Genomic DNA, 22,521 nt, shown 5'->3' with positions numbered 1-22,521 from the left:
TATTAAAAAGATTATTCCTAATTTCCATTAACAGCTTTTATGGTAAAAACTGTACTGCACACACTCTCCTTAACACTGCCTTCCCCAGGAGCAGGTTTACTCACAATAAAGAACAGACACAGCTGCTTGCTTTTCACTACTTATCCCCACATTAAGTGCCAAGAAACCTCCAGGAAGAGAAATGCAAAAATTACTCTTGCCCACCAGCACCATCAACAACTGTCTCTTGCTAAACCTGGTTTTGGGTGTAGAGGAGCCAAAGGAGGAGCTGGAGAGTTTGGCAGTTGGAAGGTGTGGGGTGTGTAGAAGCTCATGGGAACTGAAATGCTCTACAGGGGGACCCAAATGTGATGTGAAGTTTTGGGAGAAGGGTTTGATTCACTGGAAAGGCTGTTTCTACTTACCAGTCCTGCAAACCCACCAGTAAACTGGGATCTCTTCAGCTGATGCATCACAAGGGGAGACAGAGGGGTTAAGAGGGTGACCTCAGGCCCAGTTTCACATTGCCAGCCCAAAATGATTGGAGCAGGGATGTTGCAGAGCCCATTTGGGTGATCAAATTCTAGCCAGCAGCAGTCACAAACAGGTGCTGAACCTACTCTGCCATTTCTTTAATGATTTTCTTCTGAGCAAACCCACACTTGAGATAATGCAAGAGAAGCAGCTGGATTTCCTGCAACCCTGGTAACACTGACCTATCAGCCAGTTACAGCAGTGACCAGCTTTTATTCACCACTACAATGACCATGACGACTTTAGAACAGTTTAAAGCATGGTAGGCTGAGTGGTAATGCAGGACTTGATGCAAAACTGGTGTTTTAGGGAATGAAAGTAATGAAAACACTGCACGCTTGGTAAAAATATTAAGAGATTTTGCTGTGATGGATTTAGCACTCTCTATTACAGAGTCAAGCTATAGAAAGGTAAGCAAGCTGGAAGAGAACTAAGGAAAAGTCTTCATCATCAAATCTTTTCAGAGCTGAAGAACAAGATGGGGTTTCAGGTGAAGTTTCCAATTCAGAACCAGAACTGGTATCCACCTCTGCAGTTTTGGCTTTAGGGTTACTTAATCTCACTGGTCTCAGTTCAGCACCCATTGCTGTCTGTTACTGGATCACTTCCATTCTGCCCTTTCCAGCCCAAGTCTCTACAGAATAAGTCATAAGAATTAGTAGCCCTCTGACCCCAGCCAAAATTAAGAATCTACACATAGCCCACCTTTCAGAACAACTCAGCCCCTCACAAACTGAGCAAATCCCTTGTGCATCACAGCACAACTCTGCCAGAATGGGGGGATTACCTGCACTCTCCTGCCGGGCAGTGACAGCCCTGGAGGTTGTCTGAAGGACAGAGTGGCACCACACTGGCAATTGAAGAGGGAAGGGAGGGAGAGAGGTGCTTTGGAGCCTTTGAAATGAAGGGTGAAATTTAAAAGAAATTACTGAAAATTAAAACTAGGCAGCAGTAGGATTTTCTGTGAGAGAAGGGTGAAGCAGGGCTTTGATGAGAGATACACAGCTTGCAGACTCCAAGGCCAACTCCAAGGAGGCCACTCCTGACTCTACATCCCAGGGCTGCCTGAAGGGACATTTATAATGCTCCAGCCCCAGATTTGGTGTGGAGTTTGGGAGAAACTCTCTCCTGCCTGGGAATCATCAGGAGGCTGAAAAGAGCTGATCCTGAGGGCTGAGCCCGGCATCACCCACAGCACTCCCGAGGCTGGAGACAAATCCCAGAGCTGGCGATTGTCACGGTGTGGAAGGAGCATCTTCGGGGACGAGGTGGGATGAGCTCTGTGTTCAAGAGCCACAGAACAAGACTGGGCAGCTGGAAGAGAGCCCAAGGCCAGGAGCCACTAGATGTCACTGCCGCCCCGGCACTGCCACCGCGCCCGTGCGGTGACAGCATTAGTGGGAGTTCTGTACCTCGAACACTTCCTCCGTGCTCGGGCACCAAATTCACCTCTAGGGCTGAGCCACTGTCATAGGGTGCGAGACCAGAATGGGACAGCATCTCCCAAGTTCAGGGGTTTGGGAATGGGACAGCATCTCCCAAGTTCAGGGGTTTGGGAATGGGACAGCATCTCCCAAGTTCAGGGGTTTGCACTCATGTATGGATTGCTCGCTGCTCCACGAGCGATCCCACTGTGACTCTTCTCTAGAGTGAGCAAGGGATGTTGAAGTCAGGATTTTAGCTTGACTTTTACAGAATTTGGTCATACATCTTCCCACAAATTTTGTCATCTCTCTCACACTTTCACATGGGATGAGGCATTGGTACCCCAGTTTCATCTGTGGGAAACAACCACAGATCCAGAACAGGAACACCAGCACAGCCCTTGGACCCTGGGCAGTCACTACAGCTTGACTAAACAAGAAATAAGAACTGCAAGCAGTTCCAGGTCTATCTCAGACAAGGATGGACAAATGGATGCATCAGAAGGTGACACAGTGTCACATCTGGTTCTGTGGGCTTCCATTCTGCCTATGATGACCAACAAACATGGTGCTGGGAAGATTTTTTCACATCCCTCCCAAACGCTACTGGCTACAGGTAGTTCAAATGAAAACACTGTTTTCAGGCATGGCCCTTTATTATAGTCCCTGATGTCTATCCTCCACCCAGCAGAAACAGTAAGCCCAATCAAAATTATAGCACCAAGAGCCCCTATTAATTACACACTACCTAAAGGGATTTGCTCCTAGTGTTGGAAAGGGCTTGGCCAGAGTATTTTCCTCCTTCCTGTCCCTTCTCTCTATCCTTCTTCTTTTCCACCCCCAGTTTTGAGCGTGTCAGAAACGTGATGTAAGAGAGATAATGTCAGTTTGCCAGAGGAGGTCCATTCTCCATCATCTGCCTTCTGCAAAGAGGGGAGCTCCTGAAAGGACGCTGGAGCAGTTTGTTTTATTCAGCAGCAGCTGTACAGTCTGTGTCCTCCCCCTTGCCCCTCCAACTCCCACCAGCTCCAAGGGGATTTGCAGTAAAAGGACTACAGGTACTTACATGCATCCCCCAGGTCAGCCTGGCAACCCAGCCCTGCCAGCAGGCTGTGAGCCCCAGACAGGCTGCGTGCATCAAACATTTCATTTCCCGTTTTCTGGGCAAAGGTATAAATTAGTTTGTGTGTACAATAACTGTGTCCTCACCGCTGGTTGCAGAGCTGACAGGCAAAGCAGTCCAAATGGTAAACATTATCTCTGGCCCTCATCACCATCTCAAAGGCAGGGATCAGTTTACTGCAGGCAGCACAATTCCCGGTGGTACCAAAGAGCCTGCCAAAGAAGCACAATCATTAGAAGCCATTTTAATTAAATGGTGGAAGGACTAATTAAGTGTAATTAGCAGTATCAAATACTGTATTGCACCAATAAATAGAAGCTGCAGTCTCCATTTCACTGACCAACCAGCGCGCGGGAACTTGGGATAAAACTGCCTGGTGAGCAGGCTCCGATCGTCGAGATGAAACTTCATTTGGTTTGTGAGCCTAGGGCTAATTTGCTGTCTAATGGAGAAAAGCATTAAACACTCAGAGCACTATTTTGGGGCTCACAAAATTTCAGTCAAAAGCTATCTGCCTCTCTGCAGCAGTGGGGTAGGTGGTGGGAGCTGCCCATCCTGCTCCCCACACAGGCTTGCTGCGCTTGGCCGCAGCCTGACGGAGGGATAGGATGGCAGCAGGACACACAAGTCCCATGAACTTTGCCACTCCTGGCAGGCAGCGCTGTAACAGAGCTCAGGAAGAACCTCACTTACCTGCTGATAAAAAGAAAAAGCATGACATATCTCGCAATGAGCACACAGCATTTTGCCAGGCACCTCAGAGAGCGAGCCCTCCTCCCAGGCTGTGCCCCCCTCCTCCTGCCTCCCCAGCCCTCCCGGGAGCCAGCTAAGCCCTTCCACAGCGGCCTGGACAGCATGCTCAGCCGTTCCACTCCAGCTCCCCGGCCCTCCAGGACAGCCCTTCAGCACTGGAAGCTTTGCCATTCTCATCTTGGCTTTCACTATCTGTCTCCCCAGATGTCTGCTGCTGTTGCAGCTCCTGCCGGAGGACTCGAGCAAGACTGCGGCATCCTTCCCGTGGCCCCCTTGCCCGAGGTGTCCCTGCAGACCCTGTGTGTGCCAGCTCCAGCCGGCCGGGGGCACGGAGCCACGGGCTGACAGAACCAAGGTTCACCCCAGCCTCTGGACACATGTCACTTGGCCTGGAAGATGATAAAAATGGTATTTTGGGGGTGATGAGCCTCAAGACGTACGATCCCCGCTGGCCATTAGCTCTGTGCACGCAACGCGCCGCTGCCCGCGGACAGATCTGGGCTCACGGTTTGTTTCAAGCCATTGGTTCTGGCTGATTCCACAACACGCAGATGAGAAGCATCAGGAAAATCTATAACCAATTTCTAAACCTGCAATTTGCCAGGCTAATCAATACTAATTATTACTGGCCAGTAATTGTGAATTGAAACACCCAGCAGTGTTATAGAAACCTCCACACAACTCTCCCACCCTCCTACAGTGCTGTGCTCCCAAAGTCAGCTTGCTCTCCAGATGTAAGAAAGCCCACCCTTATTTTTCTTTAGAAGTGGTATCAGTGGTCTTTCATTAGGCCTAGTGGGAAAATCCCAGACCTTCCTATGAAGAAACAGCACTGTGTTTTCCCTGAGAGCTAAACCACACAAACCAAAACAGAAACACGCGTCCAGGATGGAAAATCCGCAGAGGGAGTACCAAAATTTCTTCCCCCGTGATTCCATCATCTGAAGGCTGAAAGGCAGAGTGAGACCCCAGCTGTATGTATGTTTTTGTACCACATGTATGCATGTTTTTGCACCAGCAAAAGGCAGTCCCTTCCTCCTCCCTGCAAGCTGACCCCTCTTGCTTCTGCCTCCACGGGCAGGCAAGGCAGGGGAGGCAGCTGGGCACGGGCCCCGGCTGCCTAACGCCAGCAGATCAGACTGCAAAAATGCGGCACTGAAAAGCATCCAGGTCTCCACCCTGGAAAACCCTGGCTCTCATTCAGCACCCACTCACAAATCAAGCCATTAGTCCAGACATCCCTCCCTTCCCCAGCCTAGCTGCCCCTTTCCACTTGGGCACAGCAAAGCCTGACAGCTTTTGCCAGGATTTTCCCATTTCCCATAAAACCAGGCATCCGTTTTTAGAGTACCCAAGTCACAGCAAACTAAAAAAAAATGAGTCAAATGCATTAGGCAGGGAAACTGGGAGGTTAATCCTAGATTTGCTCTGTGCCCAGCACTGCTACATGCACAAGTATAAAATATCCATTATTCATTAGCATCACAGTTGTGTGGAGCTCAATCTAGATTAAACAAAATAAAGGGGCCCCAGACAGCACCATTTGCATTGTTAAGCAGGTGCTTTTCTTCAGCCTTCAAATAGGAGAGTTTTCTAAATGGAAATGATGGGGAAATTTGGACAGATGTTCACTTAACTATTTAAACAGTTAGCTTAAGAAACATGAAAAATGTATTTGGCATCGTATTCACCTGTCTTCTTTCAGGGGTTTTGGGGGTAAACCAATTGTTAAACAGCTTTGACTGTTTGCATAAGAACTGAAGCTTATGTTCTGTCCAGCTGAAATCGTGTTGCCTTCTAATGTCTACATAACGTGGCTTCCAGCGAGTCAGCGTGCTAATCTTTATCTCTTCTATCAAGTTTCACAGTCCTCCATACCCTCCCTTTCCCAACAGATGAACATTTCACACTTATTCTAGCACCTCCTAATTTTAATCTGCTTTTCGGGGAGTGATTTAGAGCCCCATGTATTCACCATGCTTCTAAAAATACGCCGTAACTTTTAGTTCGGCGAACGTGGCTTTTTAAAAATTTTTTGGAAGAAAACGCAAAATGAACAGAGTCTTCTGCCTTTTTTTGTTTGCTTGTAGGAAACCTGCCACATCTGATATCCCCTGATCCAGAAGCTACTTGAGCTGAAGCTTCCTGAAGTGGGGAGCTTAATGCTATTGGAAGGGGGGAGAGAAGATAAGGAGCAGGAGGAAAAACCTTCCACCCCAAGCCCCATCTGTGGTTAAATTTAAAATAACCCCACATGAACAAACTGATCTGCATTCTGTCCCCCAGACACCTTCATAACAGATGAAACACTCTCTCACACATTCACACACATGAAGTTGAAGTGCATTAGAAAAATCTATCAGATGTTTAGCCTCTACTTACCAGCTTGGAGCCATTGGCATAAAAGAAGCTGGAAATACAGAAAGTTTTCAGTTTGGGGTTGTTTTGCTTCTTCTAAAAAACCCTATTTATTCACTTCTCTTTGAAGTTAAAAGGCAACAATTTTTAAGTACAGATTTATTCCCCTTTATGTAACAGGAAGACCCAGCCAGCTTGTAAATAAGCATAGACTATGCAGATTTAAAATTTAGCACAATTAAACTTTTACCCTGTGGTAGTAATTATGTTTAATGGCTCTTAGCCTGAACTTAACCATGTCTATTGTTGTCAGCCAGTCTAAAAGCAGGAGTTTGTCCAAGGACAATTTTCTGTAGTTTATGGGCACACTAAAAACCCTGCTATGCCCTGTTCTCATTGGCCATTGATGTCAGTTTGTATAGTAAAAATTAAAGCTAATTGGCATACAGGAGCAGCCCTGAATGCAAATGAATTAATGGGAAAGGGAGGGAAGCAGTAGGCAACTGTCAAAGGATGGGTTTTATGTAGTCTTGTCTGGGCTGAAGAGCAGTCTTGTGCATGGTGATCCAGACCTCAACAACTCTGTGAATACACCTCAAATTAATTCAATCCATAGTAATGTCACAGCACCCTGCAGGGTATTTTTTTTTTTGGGTGGGAGAAAGAATGGTAAAGGGTTCTTACTGTAAGGAAAACAAGAAGAAACTTCTCATATGAAAACATTAATACCTTTTAACAGATTTTTCTTTTAACCAAGATGTTCAGGGGGGCTAAACTGAGAACCTGTTTGCCTATTTTTGTCTCCACTAGGAACAACAATCTGGTTTAGTCATTGCCTACAAGGAGAGAGTCCCCATTCCTTCTCGCCCCCTCTAGCCTGGTGTCTGACTAGATAGCAGCTTGCAATCAAAAAAGGAGGAGAAAATCTTCCCTCTGCAGAAAGAGGAAAAATTTTGGAGCTGTTGACTTCAAAGGAAACAAAAAAAGAGGAAGCAGGACAGGCACATAAAAATAATGAATGGTACAGAAAGGAAAGGTTGGCAGTGTCAACTGGATTTTTTTTAAACACAGGAACAAAACAAGTTCAAAATTCAAACAGCTGAATGGAGACTGATAATTGCCCCCCAGAAAAGGTTTTGTCAACACTGAAAGATAAGAGTTATGAACTGAAGGAAGACTAAACACTAACCTACAGATAAATATCTACATTTGTAGATATTATGTACAACTGCCTATTTTTCTACATATTTATATATCCAGATTATCTGGATATAAAAGTTTTGTAAGAGCTATGGAACTCCATGCTGGTATTGTCCCCAGCCAGGAGGTGAAATCAGTTTTCCCATACACCTTCCCTGTTTGCCTGCTGCTGTTTATTTCTTAGTTTCATCAGAGCCTGCTGTAGAACAAAACTTGCTTTATGTACCTGAAATCCATCCTCATGAAAGAAAAGGTTTTGCCCCTGCCTTTTGAAACAAACCAACAACTGATATTTCAGTGAGGATGGCTCTTAAATACTGCAATCAGTATTTTTCCCATCTGTGGGTATTAGAAATATGCTGAGCTACAAGTGTGACTTGACTGCAGTATTGAATATACCAATAAATGCAGGGAAAGCCTGAACATCACTTAAAAAGATAAAAAAGAATAAGCTTAAAAGCAACTTCAGACAGCTTTGCTGCAATCAGCCCTTGTGTGAATTAGAGAAAGCCTCAGTGATAGGAGCTTCAGCATGGTAAATACATATTTATTTGTGTTTAATTGTGTTGGTGCTGCTGCACCCTCCTATCCAGGACACCGATGTCAGTGCTGCACTGGGAAGTCATGTCAGCTGAAGGAAAGGAAATGCATTTTGATACTAATGAAGTTGGTCAAGCTGTCCTCTCATGAAGCCTTCAAGATCAGTCCCAAAGAATTTACATCTTGCATGCCAAAGGGTTTGGCATTCAAGGACAGCATAGCGGGGGAGTTGAACCAGTACAAAACAGCCCCTGGCCAAGTGACTGCACTGGTTCAGAGATTACTGGGCCTGAACTTCAAGGTTGCTCAAGGGAGTCTGTCTTCACTTGAAGGACACATCTGAATGTTCATTTATTTTCACTCCTTTGGCCTCTCCCTCCGTATTTTTAGTGGGTATTCACTGAGGGGTTGGGACCATGAGCAGGTAGGAGAAGTCCAAGTCTTCCTCCCCTGCCCCAGCCTTTCCCACAGTATAACTGGAACTGCTGATCTCAAACCCATCCTTGCTCCAGCACTGCTGAACACAAGTGTATCAACGCCCTCTTAGGAGAGTATAAATACAGCAGTCAGAAAACTGCAAAGCCGAGAGTGCTAGAGGCATGCTAGTGTACCACAGCCAGGCAGGATTACTCCCCATTAACTTTCCTCCTCAGTGAGAAGTTTTGGAGATGGGGGGGAAAAAAAAAAAGGCAAACAAACAAACCAAGTAGGGGCACAGGCTGTGAGAAAGTCCTGGACCAGCTACTGCAGGGGGAAAAAGAAATCAGTACTTTAACATCACAAAGCACAGCAATGTTGCCAAGACACACTGTATTTTGAGCCTAATTAATCCTCCTTAATCTGAACAGACACCAAGTGCAGAAGTGAGGGTGTCCTATGCAGCATGCAAGATGCTCCCTACTGTGAGGCAAAAGCAGCACTTCAGCTTAGTGACATTTTTAGGCTCTGAGCAGACACCATTTGTTCAGCCACACTGCATTTATACCTCTCCTTCCCACGCCAAACATGTCCCTTGAAAATCCGGCAGGGCATGCTCTTGGTGCGTACATGCACACTCTGCTTCTCCAGAGGGAAAACATATCCCAAATTCTCCCTGTCCTGCTCCAAAGGTGCTGCAGCTTCTGCAGGTTAAAGCCACATTCTGAGCATTAGTAATGTCTTGGGGAGATTAACTTACATTCTGCCTGTTGGGGCACACACATCTCAGTTCCCAAAGGCTTGTTCTCACACAGCCAGCCATGGTTTAGTGGTTTGGCTCAGGGTTTGACTTGGGGAAGGCCACCAGAAGGAGGGAATTTGTCCACATCCTTCTCTGCCAGCAGAGCAGGGCACCCATGGTTCTGCTCTTACCTCACAAGAAAATTAAACCCTGCATATTTGCCAGATATAGAACACTTCACCAAAAGGGCTCCTAAAAGCATTCACTGACAGAATTAATGCCCAGGGATATCTGGAGTAGGGCAAAAACCCCAGGACTTGGCACCTGAGTCATCTGAAGCAGGAGCTGCCGAGGGTGGAGTTCAAGTCTCTGTGCTACAGACAGTGCTGAGGGGTGACAGGGGATGGCAACCCTGCCAGGAGGTCCCTGTCCCTCAGGTGGGATGCAGAGGACTTCTCTGCTCCCCGGAGGCACCAACACCAGGTGCAGAGGGATGCCTTGCTGAGTTTGCAGCCCTGATCCAAACATGTGGGAAAGTGGGTGAAAAAGAACGGCCATGAAACCCACTGAGAACAGCATCAGGGTTTCCTGGGAAGCCCTTCTCTTTTACTGATTCACCATCATTTTTAAATGCAGGTTTTGCGCTTGCTTTGGAGTCTAATTAAGGCCCCAATCAGTTTACATGATGAAAAACTTTCCCAACAGCAGCATATCAAACACGCAGAAGCAACAGTTCTGCTCCTCTCAAAGCAAGCCCGACTCGCCTTTGCTCGTGTGAGGGCACCATGCTGAGTAAAAAGGAAAAATCACGTTCTTCATCAGCACTTCACAGTGAAATTTAAGTTGTCAGTTCCTCACGGGAAATCCTGATGCAACACCCAGCCCGTCCCTGTGAAGCGGAGCTTGGTGAATGTTTAATTATGCCTCGGAACAAACACACATCGCTGCGTGGGGGCTGCGAGGAGCCATCTGAGCCTGCATGCTAAGCTGCTCTGTCCCAGAAGCAGTTCCTTCAATAGCATTTGCTTATCAAAAATAATTAGAGGTAGGAATGCTGGAACTGCGATTATGAAACAAATGGTAAATCTATTTGCTGAGATGAAATGTATTGAAAGATACATCGAGACACAGCTGGAGACTGAGGTGATACCACAAGGATAACAACTCGAGATCCAATTTCATCTTTCATGATTAAAAAATGAGCAAGAAAGTGTTTTATGAAAAGTGAAGGTTAACAAATGTTCCTTCACAAGCAATGACGACAGTTTATCTTTTGAAACAAATGATCAGGCTACTGTCTGCTCACAGCTCCTGGAACACGTCGGAAAGATTTCTGCTGAAAACCCACTGAGGATCAGCACCCACAGCTGGCAGCCCACCGTGCTCCCAGTGCCTGGGACAAAGCCAGCTCCAAAGGAACGCTGCCACAGCAGGGAAGGAGCTGGCACCGCTCCTGTCCTGAGCCTCTGCCACAAGTCCATCCCTAGCCCCAGTCCCTGCAGCGGCTCATCGGTACCTGCCCTCAGGAGGGGTGGCACAGGAGGGTCCCAGAGCTGAAAACTGACAACAAAATATTCCAGGAGCCCTCTGACTGAATTCCTCTGACTGTCCTCCAGGTAAAGTGCTCCCTTTTTGGTACAACTACAGTGTGAAGCATGAGAAGTTATTTATAGGAATGAATTCTGCTAAAATTTGACTAGTAGGCCAAACACTGTGAGCTGTTTAACAAGGAAGAAAAAATGTGGATAGAGACTCTAAAACTACTAATGTGAATGAATTATATAATGATGGGGATGGTTAATACTCCAAGAAGAAAAATTCAAATTATCAGGAGGGAACAGACAGTAGAGAAGATCGTGATGGGAACTTTAGCTCCTTCTATTAATAGAACTAATACTTAAAATTGAGAGAGAAAGAAATATTTTGTGTAGAAGCCAACACAAGATGTTTTAAAGTAAAAAATTGCTTTTTATTTCTATAAATATGGGGCTGTGTAGCAATCCCCTTATTCCTATGCTGGGAGCCTGAAAGGGTTCCTTAGCATCAGACCCCAGGAGTTCAGCAGAGCCCCTCAAAAAACCCCAGTATAAACCAAATTATTTGTAAGAATACAAGCCATGATAGCTGTAAACAGCTGCCTAAACAGCTGAAGGCTAATTAACAGTGCTATTACAGAGTTAATATTATTCCTTCCTAGCTGAGTCTTCATCAAATTTCCCAAGATATGACAACTGGGATATGACCATGTTCTTCCCAACAAAAAACAGTCAAAGCTCTAACACCCTAAATTCAGATAAAGGGAAAATATTTACTGTAAAGGCTACACAAGTCTCTACAGTTTAACATTTACAATTAACAATTAAACTTTACAGTTTAACCATGCACAAATAGCATCTGACTTCCCCCCTGTCAGGCCAGGAACTATTCCACCCTCAACAAGGGAGACAGAGGTGTTATAAGACACCTTTCAGGCACAGAATTTTGTTCCAGAGACCACATTTAACTGGTGCTGGGACAGAATCTGCATGGCCATGGTCAAACACAAGTTCCAACTTCTGCCTTCCATGGTTCATGCCATGATTTGCCCTCTCTTCACAAAGCTGGGACACTTCCTGCAGTCTGCAATGGCTTCTTTTCCATCTCCAGCACAGGCTTCTGGTGTGCCCCAGAAAACTCACATCATCTAGGGGCCAGTGGGAAAATCAGATTAAGCTCTTCCACCTCAAAGCAGCATTCATGGGAAAAATCAAAGAAAGAAAGAAAGTGCTCTACATCTCCAGTGATAAAAAGGTCCTTCTAAACCTAACAGCATCAATACCGCTGTCCTTTGGCACTTTAACATGTCTGATTTGATGCCACACATTATTTTTGTTATGAAACTAGAATAAACCAAAATCAATACAGTGCTTATTAAATGGACAAAACATGGGGTAGCTCACAGGTCTCAAAAAGCAAATGTAAATGGGAAACAGTGTCCAGATCAGTATTTCTAGCAGGGTTCTGCAACATATAGAATAAAGCTGAATATCTATCTTCAGGGTCAAATTAAACAAAAGCAACAAAAATCACAAACACAACACTTTTTCAAGACCAGAAATGACAAAGTCAAGTGATAAATAATCAAGTGGAGGATGACAGATAGAGAAACCTGTATCAGTTGGCAAGCTGGGTGCAAACAAGATAAAGAAAAGATAATGTATAAACAAGATAAAGTACAAACAAATACTTCAGAAAATAATGCAGCTGCTCTTCCTGGAAAGAAAACTATTCCTGGAAGAAGCTCTCCTGAGAGATTTTGGGGGTCCTTGTGATAGTATCTAACGTGACCCAATTGTGACACTGTGATGAAAGGCTTCCTCAAAAAGGAAGATCAAGAACTGAAATATTTTTCATTGACACATCAGAATTATGTCCACAACACAGAAAGAGTATAGCTGACCTGAAGAAGAACCAAAATGCTAATTTGGGGGTGGAAATCTCTGTGTTGAATTAGAACTTTCTGGAGCTCATTTTTTTTAGCTTAGCACAGACAGAGTTAAGGATGCTTTCAGAGCAAATGACTTGTGACATTAGTAAATACTCAGATTTAAGGAAGGTACAAAAATTATTTCATTATAGTGAAGATAGTTAACTCTTTCCTCTTCGCACCCTTTCCACTTTTCCAAAGGCTGCTTATCTTGTCTTTTCCGCCTCAGACCTGTTCACCCTTACCCAAGCTCTTTCTTCCTCATTTAGATTTTGGGGACACACCCCACCTAACCAGATGTGGAGCTGCAAGTGCTGCCTGTGTGGCAGAATTTCACCTGGGATATTTCACATGTGCCCCCAAGAGTTTCAGCTCTAAAACCCTCCTGTGGGCAGGATGCTCTCATGCACTGCTGGGCTGAAGGGCAAGGTGACAGCTCCCACATGGCAGCTGATAGACTCAGTCCTTCTGTTTGGCTCCGCGCTTAATCTCTTGCCTTTAGGAGGAGAAACTTGTTTGTTCAAGTTTACTAAGAAAATATTTACTGAAGATTTTCAGAAAAACGTTTTCCATTGAAACACACGAAGCATCTGAGCACTGACACTAATCTAGGCAGCCCCTGAACACTGCAAGGTTAGAAGGCATTTTACCTCCCTATCTTACAACAGTGTGTTCAGTTTGTTTTGCTTCAGATGTTTTGCTGGTTGAGCTTGCCTGGGAAATGCTATCAGTGCTTGAGGAAAAATAAAAGAAAACATACACATTAGCTGGAGATCAAGTACATTCTTCCAAACCAAAAAACAAAGCGAAACTCAGAGTGTTTTGCAGTGTGACCCTCATAATAATGTTTGCATTAGGCCTGCTGTCTTATTAATATTCATTTATGTTTGCATAAAGTATTTTGCACAAAACCCCCATACACACCAGGCAAAAAAATCCCATGTGTTGTTATGTATTGCAGACACACACTGACAGAATGGTTCTAACTCCAAGCTAGTGATGGTCTCTGCTGATTTCCTCAGACAGAAACATTTTTTGAAGTTGATCTGTAATTTTAGAGTTTTGGTCTGTTTAGTTAGGGAGGAGACAAGAGCCCCTTGGGAGAAACCTTACTCAAGACTAGAAATCTGTCTAAAAGCTACGACTGAAAAAGAAAAGGTAAAGGGCTGGTCAGGTCTCAGTCAATATGCAGGAATATAGCATCAGGGATATGCAAGGAGAATTAAGAGGTTTTCCTAATTTACTCAGCAGGCAGAGTTTGCTCTTGTTGGTGCATAATAATAATAATAAAAAGTCATTACCTCTTCCTCATATCTTCACCTAAAACCAGAATTTCACCTCCCAGACTACAAAATACACTAAGTGCAAGTAAAAAGCCGTGCTTAGACAGTGGAAGAAGCTCCAGTGTCCTCTGGGCAGGGCTGGCCAGCCACAAGCACGCATTTTCACATTTTTAGGAAGCCAGAGAGCCGGCAGCACGCTGCGAGGCTTCAGGAAGAGCCCGCAGTACGTCCCTCTGTTTACCTCAGGTAATCTCTGCGGCAGAGAATGAGATTTGCTTTTGTGTAAAGAGTTGATCCAACCTCTCCAAGACGACAGTCACAGCAGGCACACTTTAGACAGTCTTCATGCCAATACTTATCCAGAGCCTTCAGCAGGTACCGGTCCTTGATCTTTCGGTTGCAGCCGGCGCAGCCCTTCTGCTTCCCTTTGGGCTGTACGGATAGCATCGGCACACCTGCAAGGCAAGCACAGCGCTTCCTTTAGAGGCCATCCCAACAGCTCGGGGAGGGGGCACTGGGGGCAGAGCTGGCAGCAAACACTGCTGCTGCTGCTGCCATTACAAGGAGCTCACATTGCATGGAGCTGACCGTCAAAGGAATCCTAACTTTATTTGCTGTTGCGGGCTACGAGGGAGCGTGATGCTTGGAGGGACGCAGCCCTTTTTTCCTAAGGGTAGGACTGACACAACGCACCAGACTCTTTCTAACCAACATCTTGCAGCAGAATGAACTGGCTGAAATTTCAACATTTATTTTTTCCCCTAATTACCTCACAACAACCCTTCTGTTGGTAATTACATGCCACAGGCAATTAAAAAGAAGCAGAAGGGCCATCACTGTACGTAACCCCCTGGTCCAGCATCTTGGCTGAATCGAGTTTGAGAGGGAAGGGAGAGGAGTAGGTATAAAAAGATGTAGTATGCCACTGTTTTTCCTCTCCTGTGAATCCTGTGGGTGACAAGAGGTCTGACTGAAAGCCAGAGCAGACAAGGGGCTGCTCCAAAATAAATTTGATTCAAAAGCCCTTGAGAATAAATTTGATTCAAAAGCCCTTGAAGGCTGCTGAGAATAACCCCACCAATGCCCCTCTGCCACTAGTGAAGCCACATCCCATAAGCAAAGCAGAGCTTTCCTCCTCCTCTTGTATCACTGGAGAAGGTAGCAAAAAAGCCAGGAGTTTCTTCCTTCCTGGAAACCCCTGCTGGGAGTGCAAAGCAGGCATGAGATAGCTGGGTACATGCTTTTCTCCAAGCAGCCAGTGCCTGCCATGGTGGGCACTGTGATACCCATCACCTTTCTCAGTTTAAGAGCCAGGCAGGAAAGGACTTCATGGAATCAATAGGCAAGGTGGAAAAATAAACAAGGATTGTACTGTGGGCAAGGGATAGGACAGGAAATGATCAAAGAATAAATTAACTCACTGAGATGCCAGAATTCCATTTGCTCTAGAGCCTTGATTCAATTTATGATTTTTATTTTTACTGGTGTCAGTCACCACAAATGACAATGCTGGGCTCGTAAACAAGCACACTGTGGGCTTAACCAATGCAGAGATGACGAGAAGGGACACTGGCACAGCAGCAGGTGTCACTGGTTGTATACTCTTACACAAAGTTGCTCCACCCTTTCTGTAGGAAGCGCTGGATGTCCCAGAAAGCAGCAGCTTGATAATAGAATTATTAACAGTCCCTTAACCAGAGAGGACCGAGCCAGTGCCACTGCAGTAAGTGACATTTGCTGCTTTCCTTAAAAGCCAGGGTGACCTGAGAGTGGCTAATGGTGAGCACATGTAAACCCACCACTCCCACAGTAATAATTGCTTTTTCAGAGCCGCGAGCAGACGACAATAGCACTTAGGACACCTCCACACAAACAGCGAGGTATTGATCCATCTGTAATCAAAGTGGCCTCAGCAGCACAGAGACAGGCCAAGTAACATTCAAAAACCCTAAAGGCTTAAAGAACCCTCCTGCCCTCTGCTGCAGCACACTCAAAACTCGTTTGCCAAGTCTCTGCAAGGAAACTTTTGACACCAGTGACAGATCTGCAGTAATTAAGTGAAAACCTGTGTCTGTATTAGACTGCCACATATGCAACCGGCAATGCTCCCAAGAGAAATTCTACATACAAAGCCACAGAGAAACACACATTTGGAAAGAGGGACAAGACAGGGAAGTATCAGAAGTGGATTATGCTGCAGGTGCCAGAGATCAGACTGCAGAAGTCTCGTGTGCCTGGTGAGAGTTTCTTATGAGAACAAGGGAAGTGGCCCTGTGGTTCTGGACACACCTGTGTTTGTTTGGGTTTTTAAAATCCAAAATACATTTCATTAGCAAAAAGAGGCTTCAATTTTCGAGTAATTTCCATGCTCTTCCCGACTCCACTGCAGGAAAACTGCACATTGTGAGAAGAGTCTGCCTTGTTGTGAGGCAGAGAAGGGCGAGCACGTGAATTTGCATTTGCAAGCTGTGTAAGATCAGTAGCAGTGATGAAAGAAAACAGTTCGCACCTATGGAAACTAGGGCCTAGATGTGAGAATTATGTTTTTAGATAGGAGCCCCAGACACCAGCAAGTCATTATTCACCCCCCAAACAGGCTCTCTAAATGTGTACCCTTGGAGGCAGAGGAGGATTTCTCACAGAGAGGGGGGTCATCATACAATTCTTTTGCAGGGTTTTTGTAGATAACACGAGGATCCCGCATCTGGAAAGACACAGATTCCACATAACCAGCACACCTTAAGAGAGCTGCTGCATGGGTGGGGTTTGAGATCAGCTCTGTGGTTCAGAAATACAAGATCCTCAGCCAGATGGGGCTTCCCAAGGCCTGGCTTGTGAAAGCAGTGCCCTTTCCGAGGTACAGCTGCCCTCACCCAGAGAAAGAATGCCAATGCAGCAGCAGCGTCAAGCACAAGGGCAGCTGTGCAGGGATGAAACCCTGGCTGAACCATTGGGAGAAGCTGGTTTGGTCATTTAGGGCAGGTTAGGAAGGTCTCCTGTGGCAAGCAGGCCTGGATGGCTGAGGGCTGACTGCAGGGGCAGTTCTTGTTCCATCTGTGGCCCTGGCAGCCCTTGCTCTCCGCAGCCATCTGAGCTCCTCGCTATTGCAAGAGCACCACTGTCTTATGAGAGGCTTCTGCAAGTAAGGGGAATGTAACACTTTGATTTGCTTCTAATAACTAGCCAAGGAACAGATATAGATATATTTTTAAGCAGTACCTTAAGCAAGGAAAAAAGCTATGTATTTGGTCAGTGTTCAGCAGGGGGCTTTCTAATGAAAAAAGGTACCATTTCAGAGATCATATGATGTTCAAAGCTGCTATTCCCACTCAGATAATAACGAGCAAGGTCAGCCTCTGCTGGTCAGGTTCAGTGTTTTGAAATTACATTTTGGGCTGTGAGGTTTCCCTCCGACATCCCAACCAACCGGTCTGCACAGAGCACACAAGCCACTACAGAAAGTTGCACTGCAATTAGCTGGTGAGTTGACACAGCAGGCAAGGCGTGAAACAAAATTTCAAAAACTGCCAAACTTGATCAGCAAGGGTTCCTCGAGCACTTGCGGTGTCATTTCCAAGCAACAAGAGAGAAGCATCTCAGAAGCTTAACCCTTTTCACGGTCAGAGGCTTGCACAGAGAGGACACAATCAACACCAAACCCTGCTTTCCTCCTCCTGCCTCCCCCTTCCAGCAGACCTGAAGCAGCCTGGGCTCTGCAGGCAGAAGCCGCCTGGAGAACTGCTCTTTCTTTTTGGTAATTTCCTCACTGCCAAGACTGAGATGAGGCTTCATTTCGCTATGTCCATTTTCCTCCAGTACTTGCCTAAAACTGTCAAGATATCCAGTTCAATATGATAAGGGGCATGTGGTGTCTAACTGGGACTGACAAGAAACAAAGGGGTCACCTTTGACAAATTCCACATGTGCTCTGTGGACGAGGATAAGAAAATGAGAAGTGTTGCAGAACTAGAAAAATTAACAGCTGGACGCTCACATATTTAAATATGTGATCACAAGGGAACACTGATTCTTGCCAAATTCTGAAAGTACCGTCAAGTTGCTCTCTCCTCTCCTGTTGCTAGACATCCAGTGCTCTCTTTTCTTAGAAACAGTAGATGGATCCTTTCGATTTCTGGCTACCTACACTCCCTTCTTTGCCCTTTACAACTTAATAGACTTGCTGCTGGTAAATACAAAACTAAATCCGCTCTGAGTACTCAGAGCTCCAATACACATTAAAAAATTATAGACACCACCTCTGGACATACTGAAATTTATGTCTGTGTCTAAAGAGGCTGTTATTGTAGTGAGTAATCCAAACTTTACCACTATTCACAGCCGGACAAACAAGCTTTAATCAGCCCGTATCTGCTCAGTCGGGGTCTTTCTGTAAAATGATTCAGCTGGCTTTATAACACAAGTGTCCACTAAGTACACCTCTAAATTTTTCTAAGCCATTTTACTGATATTTCTATTCACATGGCAATCAGCTGTGGTTCCTCTAAGGGCACTGCTCATAAAGCCTCCTTTCCAAGAGAGCCTGGGAACTTTTCATAAATGGCAGACCTTTTAAATAACAGTTATCTGCACTGGTCCTACGGCGCACGGCTCCACAGTGCTCTGGTCTGCAAGAGAGCTAGAGGTCCTCTCTGAAAGCAGGGAAGTTCACCACCTAATTTCTCTAATGCAACTCTAAAGGTTAATTGGTCTGAAAGAGTAATGGGGGACTGCTAGCTAATGATATATGCCTCAAGGCTTTGCAGCTTGCCTGTATTTTATACAGTCGAGTCCAGAGCATAAAACACAGGTGATATCACCAGGACTTTCCAGACCCCCCTCCACTCCAACTTGTCCCCCTCAGCTACACCCACATGTGTGGGGAGCAGGCAGCAGGAGCTGAAGGCAGCTCTGCTCCACCTGCATTTCATGCATTATTAGAGGGGGCTTGGAGAAGTGCCGCCGCTGCACTCCTCATTACCGCTGCGGAGAACTAAAAACAGCCCTAATGAGGAGAGCCAGAGCGTACAGTACGGGCTGGGAGGAGGGACGTCCTCCCACTCTCCCCAAGGAATCTGGCCAAAATCTTCAATTTGCCATTTATGACAGCTAATTAGTTATTCTATTCAAAATCTTTGCTTTAAATAAAAGAACTAATTATACACAAAGGTCAGTCCCCCACCTCCTGTGAAGCACACATAATTGGCTTATTTCCCCAACATTGTGTGTATGTTTTACACAATGCTTTCAGGCAGATGGCTTTAACTCTTTCCCTAGACAAGTTTTTCGGTGTTGGCTTTTTAGTTGTTGTTGGGGCTTTTGTTTGTGGCTTTTCTTGTTGTTGTTGCTGTTATTTTGTTTTTCTTTTTTTAAAACCCCTAAACTTTTCCTCAGAGTAGCTACTTCAAGAGCAAAAGCTTGCTCAACAACCAAGCTATGCACACACACAATACTGCTCTCCAAAAGGTTTGTGACAATCACTCCCTGTTGTACAGCACCTTGCACAACACAGCACTGGAATTATGCTTTTATTCTCCAGCACAAATTTTTCCTTGAGCAGTGCCTTCAGACACTGCTACTACATTTCTGAATCTTCTTCTGCCAAACACCACAGTTATTGCAGGTTTACATTACACATATTCTTTCTTTTAATTATTTAAATTATTTTTAAGTTGTTTTTAATTTACGTAAGTGGTTATTATAAGGACGCAGCATTCCAGTGCTAAAAGCAATTCTGGTATAAAGACCAGGGGTCTGGCAGACAGGCAATTGAGCCTAGGTTTCAGAGTTCCACTTGAGGGAAAAAAATGTTTATTTCTAGCATCAACACCCTTTAAATGAACTGACCTCCTTTTGCCTGCTAACAAAAACCCCAGCATTTGGCTGCAGAAGATGAAAAAGTAACTGAAGAGTAGGAGTAATCTTATTAACTCCTGTCTCATCACAATAAATAGGCTGCAGTCCTATGTCTTTTATCAGAGGATCTGATATCATTTAAAAGCATTAGAGCCCTGCATCAACCATTTAAGTAAATGCAGACAGTCATTGCCAAAAAGATGCTGTGAATTTCATTCCCTTAAAAAGAAACTCACTTTGTGTTCCCAGTATTGTATTACTCACCTTCTACGAATATTGCACCCTGTGAAACAAGTCAGACCTTGCACTCCCACTGAATGGAGAGTGTCTCGGGCATCTTCACCAAGAATTTCATTGGAAGAATTATGGCCAGCAAGGTGAAACCCGTCATGTCATCTGTATATCCAATTAAAACGTTACATTTGGAACACCAAGTACTTGCAACTAAATGCTTATGAGTAAGCCTTAGACCATTCATCAGAATTATTCAATGAGAAACCACAATCTTTTTTTCATTTCTGGTTTCATGCTGCAATGTGCAGCTGGTGATTTTTACAGTGGCTTTAGCAATTCATTTGGGGTATTTCTTCTGAATCATTACTGAACAGATTTACCAAGCATGGCAAAAAAGTAGTTGGAGAGGGCAGTTAATGGGAGAAGCAACATTTTGATCACCACTTCTATTTTGACTATTCTATAGTCCTCTGCCCAATAACACAGCAACTTTTTTTTTGTCTGTACACTTCATGACAAGCTGTAGAGAAATGTATTTTAGAGTCTAGTGTCCCCTGGTACTTTCAGCTGCCTAAAAGTGACCTAAAGTTTCATGAGTGGCTTAAACCCCGCCTTGAGTCTCACATGGAGGAACCCTGTTTTCAAGCCATTTGCTCACACAGACCAACATATCCAAAATAATTATTGTCATCATTGGAATCTGTACCAACATAGGTCCTGACTCAGACATGAGGTTTAGGCTTAGAATCCAGACTTTTTCCCCATAAGTTTTGAGTCTTCCAGTACCTGCTTTTAGCCTCTCTCAATTACAGAGTTTCTCCTACCAGAGGCCAACCCATAGCTATAAAGAAACACATGGCAGCAGGACTAAACACAAACCATAATAATTGTTGCTGCAAGACAGTTTCTATAAATCATTTCAGGAAGCAATGTTTTCCCTGTGCTCATAAAATGTGTTTGTTTGAGCTTTAATTTTTCGTAATTGGCACGTATCCAAAGTTTATTCTTAGCACATCCAGTGTTTCAGTAAAATCCATTTTTACTGTTTGAAGCCCTGGAATTAGTACAAAGACATGCAGATTTCTTCTACTTTCAACCTAATCCGAGAACATTCTGATCAAGTTTTCTCCATTAGTCACAATTTAGCATACTGCAGTCTGGCAAAGGCCCTGATTTCAGGTGGCCAGCTCCCTCCTTCAGTGTCTGTAGTAGAAAAAAGTCTGGCAATGGAGTGACTACCCTCAAACCACCTTTCCAGCGGAATAAGAATGAGAAAAAACTATTATTAGGGATGACTGGCCTGAAATTCATCCAATATTCCATCAATATTGCATCAGTTTGCAGGTAACCATTGAAAAGACACTAACCTCAAAAGTTGTCTAATTTAGTGGGTTTGGGTGTCAGAGCAAAGTAGTGGAAGAAGAGTCTCTGAGTCAAATGGTCAGAAAGGTAAGAACTCATCCCCCACTTCTCAGCTCTTTTAAGAATAACCTGTTTACCAAAATTAAATACAAGGCAGGGTTTGTTTCCTTCCCCTTTTCCAACAGGCAAGAAAATCAAATGGAAAAATCTTCTATCAAGTTAGACATCCCAAAGAGTGCTCAAGAAGTAAGAACTCCTCAGTTACTTCCAGGCTCATGTGTGATGCTACCCAATCCTCACCTCCCAGTTAAAATGGCCTGTTTAGCATGCCAAGGTTCCGAGACATGAGCAAAGATGCGCGGTGCAGCAGTGCTCAGGTTTAGCAGTGAAACATTAACATCACCCTGACAGATCTGGCATGCTATAGATGTGAATATTTTAAGGAGAATAGACCTATATCGTTGCACAATCATCATCATCTTTTCTTCTGCCTCTTTGCAGACATACACAATGTCAACCTAAGCTTTCGGCAACCTTAATAGAATTTCAGTGCCCACTGCCAAATGGCCATTTGATGTTCTGCTCTGTGTACACTGATGAAGCAATCTGTCACAGCCCTTAATGCAGGCAATGATGACTATCCAATCTAAAGCTTTCACGGGCTTATAGAAATTTCTCAAGACTTTTGGAGCCTATAATAATTTGCGCAATACCACAAAAGAATTTGGAATCCTGGTGTGCTCTGTATTTAATGAAATATGAATATACTCCTTTAAATGTTTCTAGAAGAAATCCTACTCAGGCCAAAAGTGTATTTTATACCATCAATCACCAGAAAGTTGTGCTGGCAACTCTGAAATAGAAAATGCTATCATGATTGCAAGTTACTGTAGTAGGAATAGAACAGCCCCTCCTGCCCCTGTCCAAACTTACTGCCAATCCAAGCACTGATGTTCATGCCCTGTGTAAGATTAGTGTAATAAATTTACTAGGACTAAAGTTTATTTGCATCAAAGAGGCAAGGAGAGATTTGCCTATGGAGAATGCAGAGGGAATCTATCTACTTAATGCAATCTGTGTAAGAGACACAATTGCTGTTGACTGACCTTCCAGAAATCATGAAATACACTTCTGCAGTGATTTAGAAAGATGCAGTTATCCGCCAAACCTATCCTTTTCCCCCTTTCCTAGCAAAACCAGAGCAACCCATCTGCTATTAAAAGTTGAAAGGAGAAGGGCAAGCTATTTCCTTG

General features: G+C 44.6%; 1 protein-coding gene across 2 annotated transcripts in view; it reads right to left on the bottom strand.

Moving 5' to 3' along the window:
- Positions 1–22,521, bottom strand: part of LMO1 (LIM domain only 1) — a 60,134-nt gene that overhangs the window by 1,802 nt on the left and 35,811 nt on the right. For both annotated transcript variants that reach the window (XM_058846843.1, XM_058846851.1), the window contains 2 exons: positions 14,061–14,274; positions 3,147–3,272 (listed from right to left, as the gene is read on the bottom strand). In XM_058846843.1, the coding sequence (XP_058702826.1) occupies positions 3,147–3,272; positions 14,061–14,274 (340 nt within the window). The remainder of the gene's footprint in view (positions 1–3,146; positions 3,273–14,060; positions 14,275–22,521) is intronic.

Source organism: Poecile atricapillus, chromosome 1 (genome assembly GCF_030490865.1).
Source record: "Poecile atricapillus isolate bPoeAtr1 chromosome 1, bPoeAtr1.hap1, whole genome shotgun sequence".
NCBI classification, from domain to species: domain Eukaryota; kingdom Metazoa; phylum Chordata; class Aves; order Passeriformes; family Paridae; genus Poecile; species Poecile atricapillus.
This window is presented reverse-complemented; position numbering and strand designations above follow the sequence as displayed.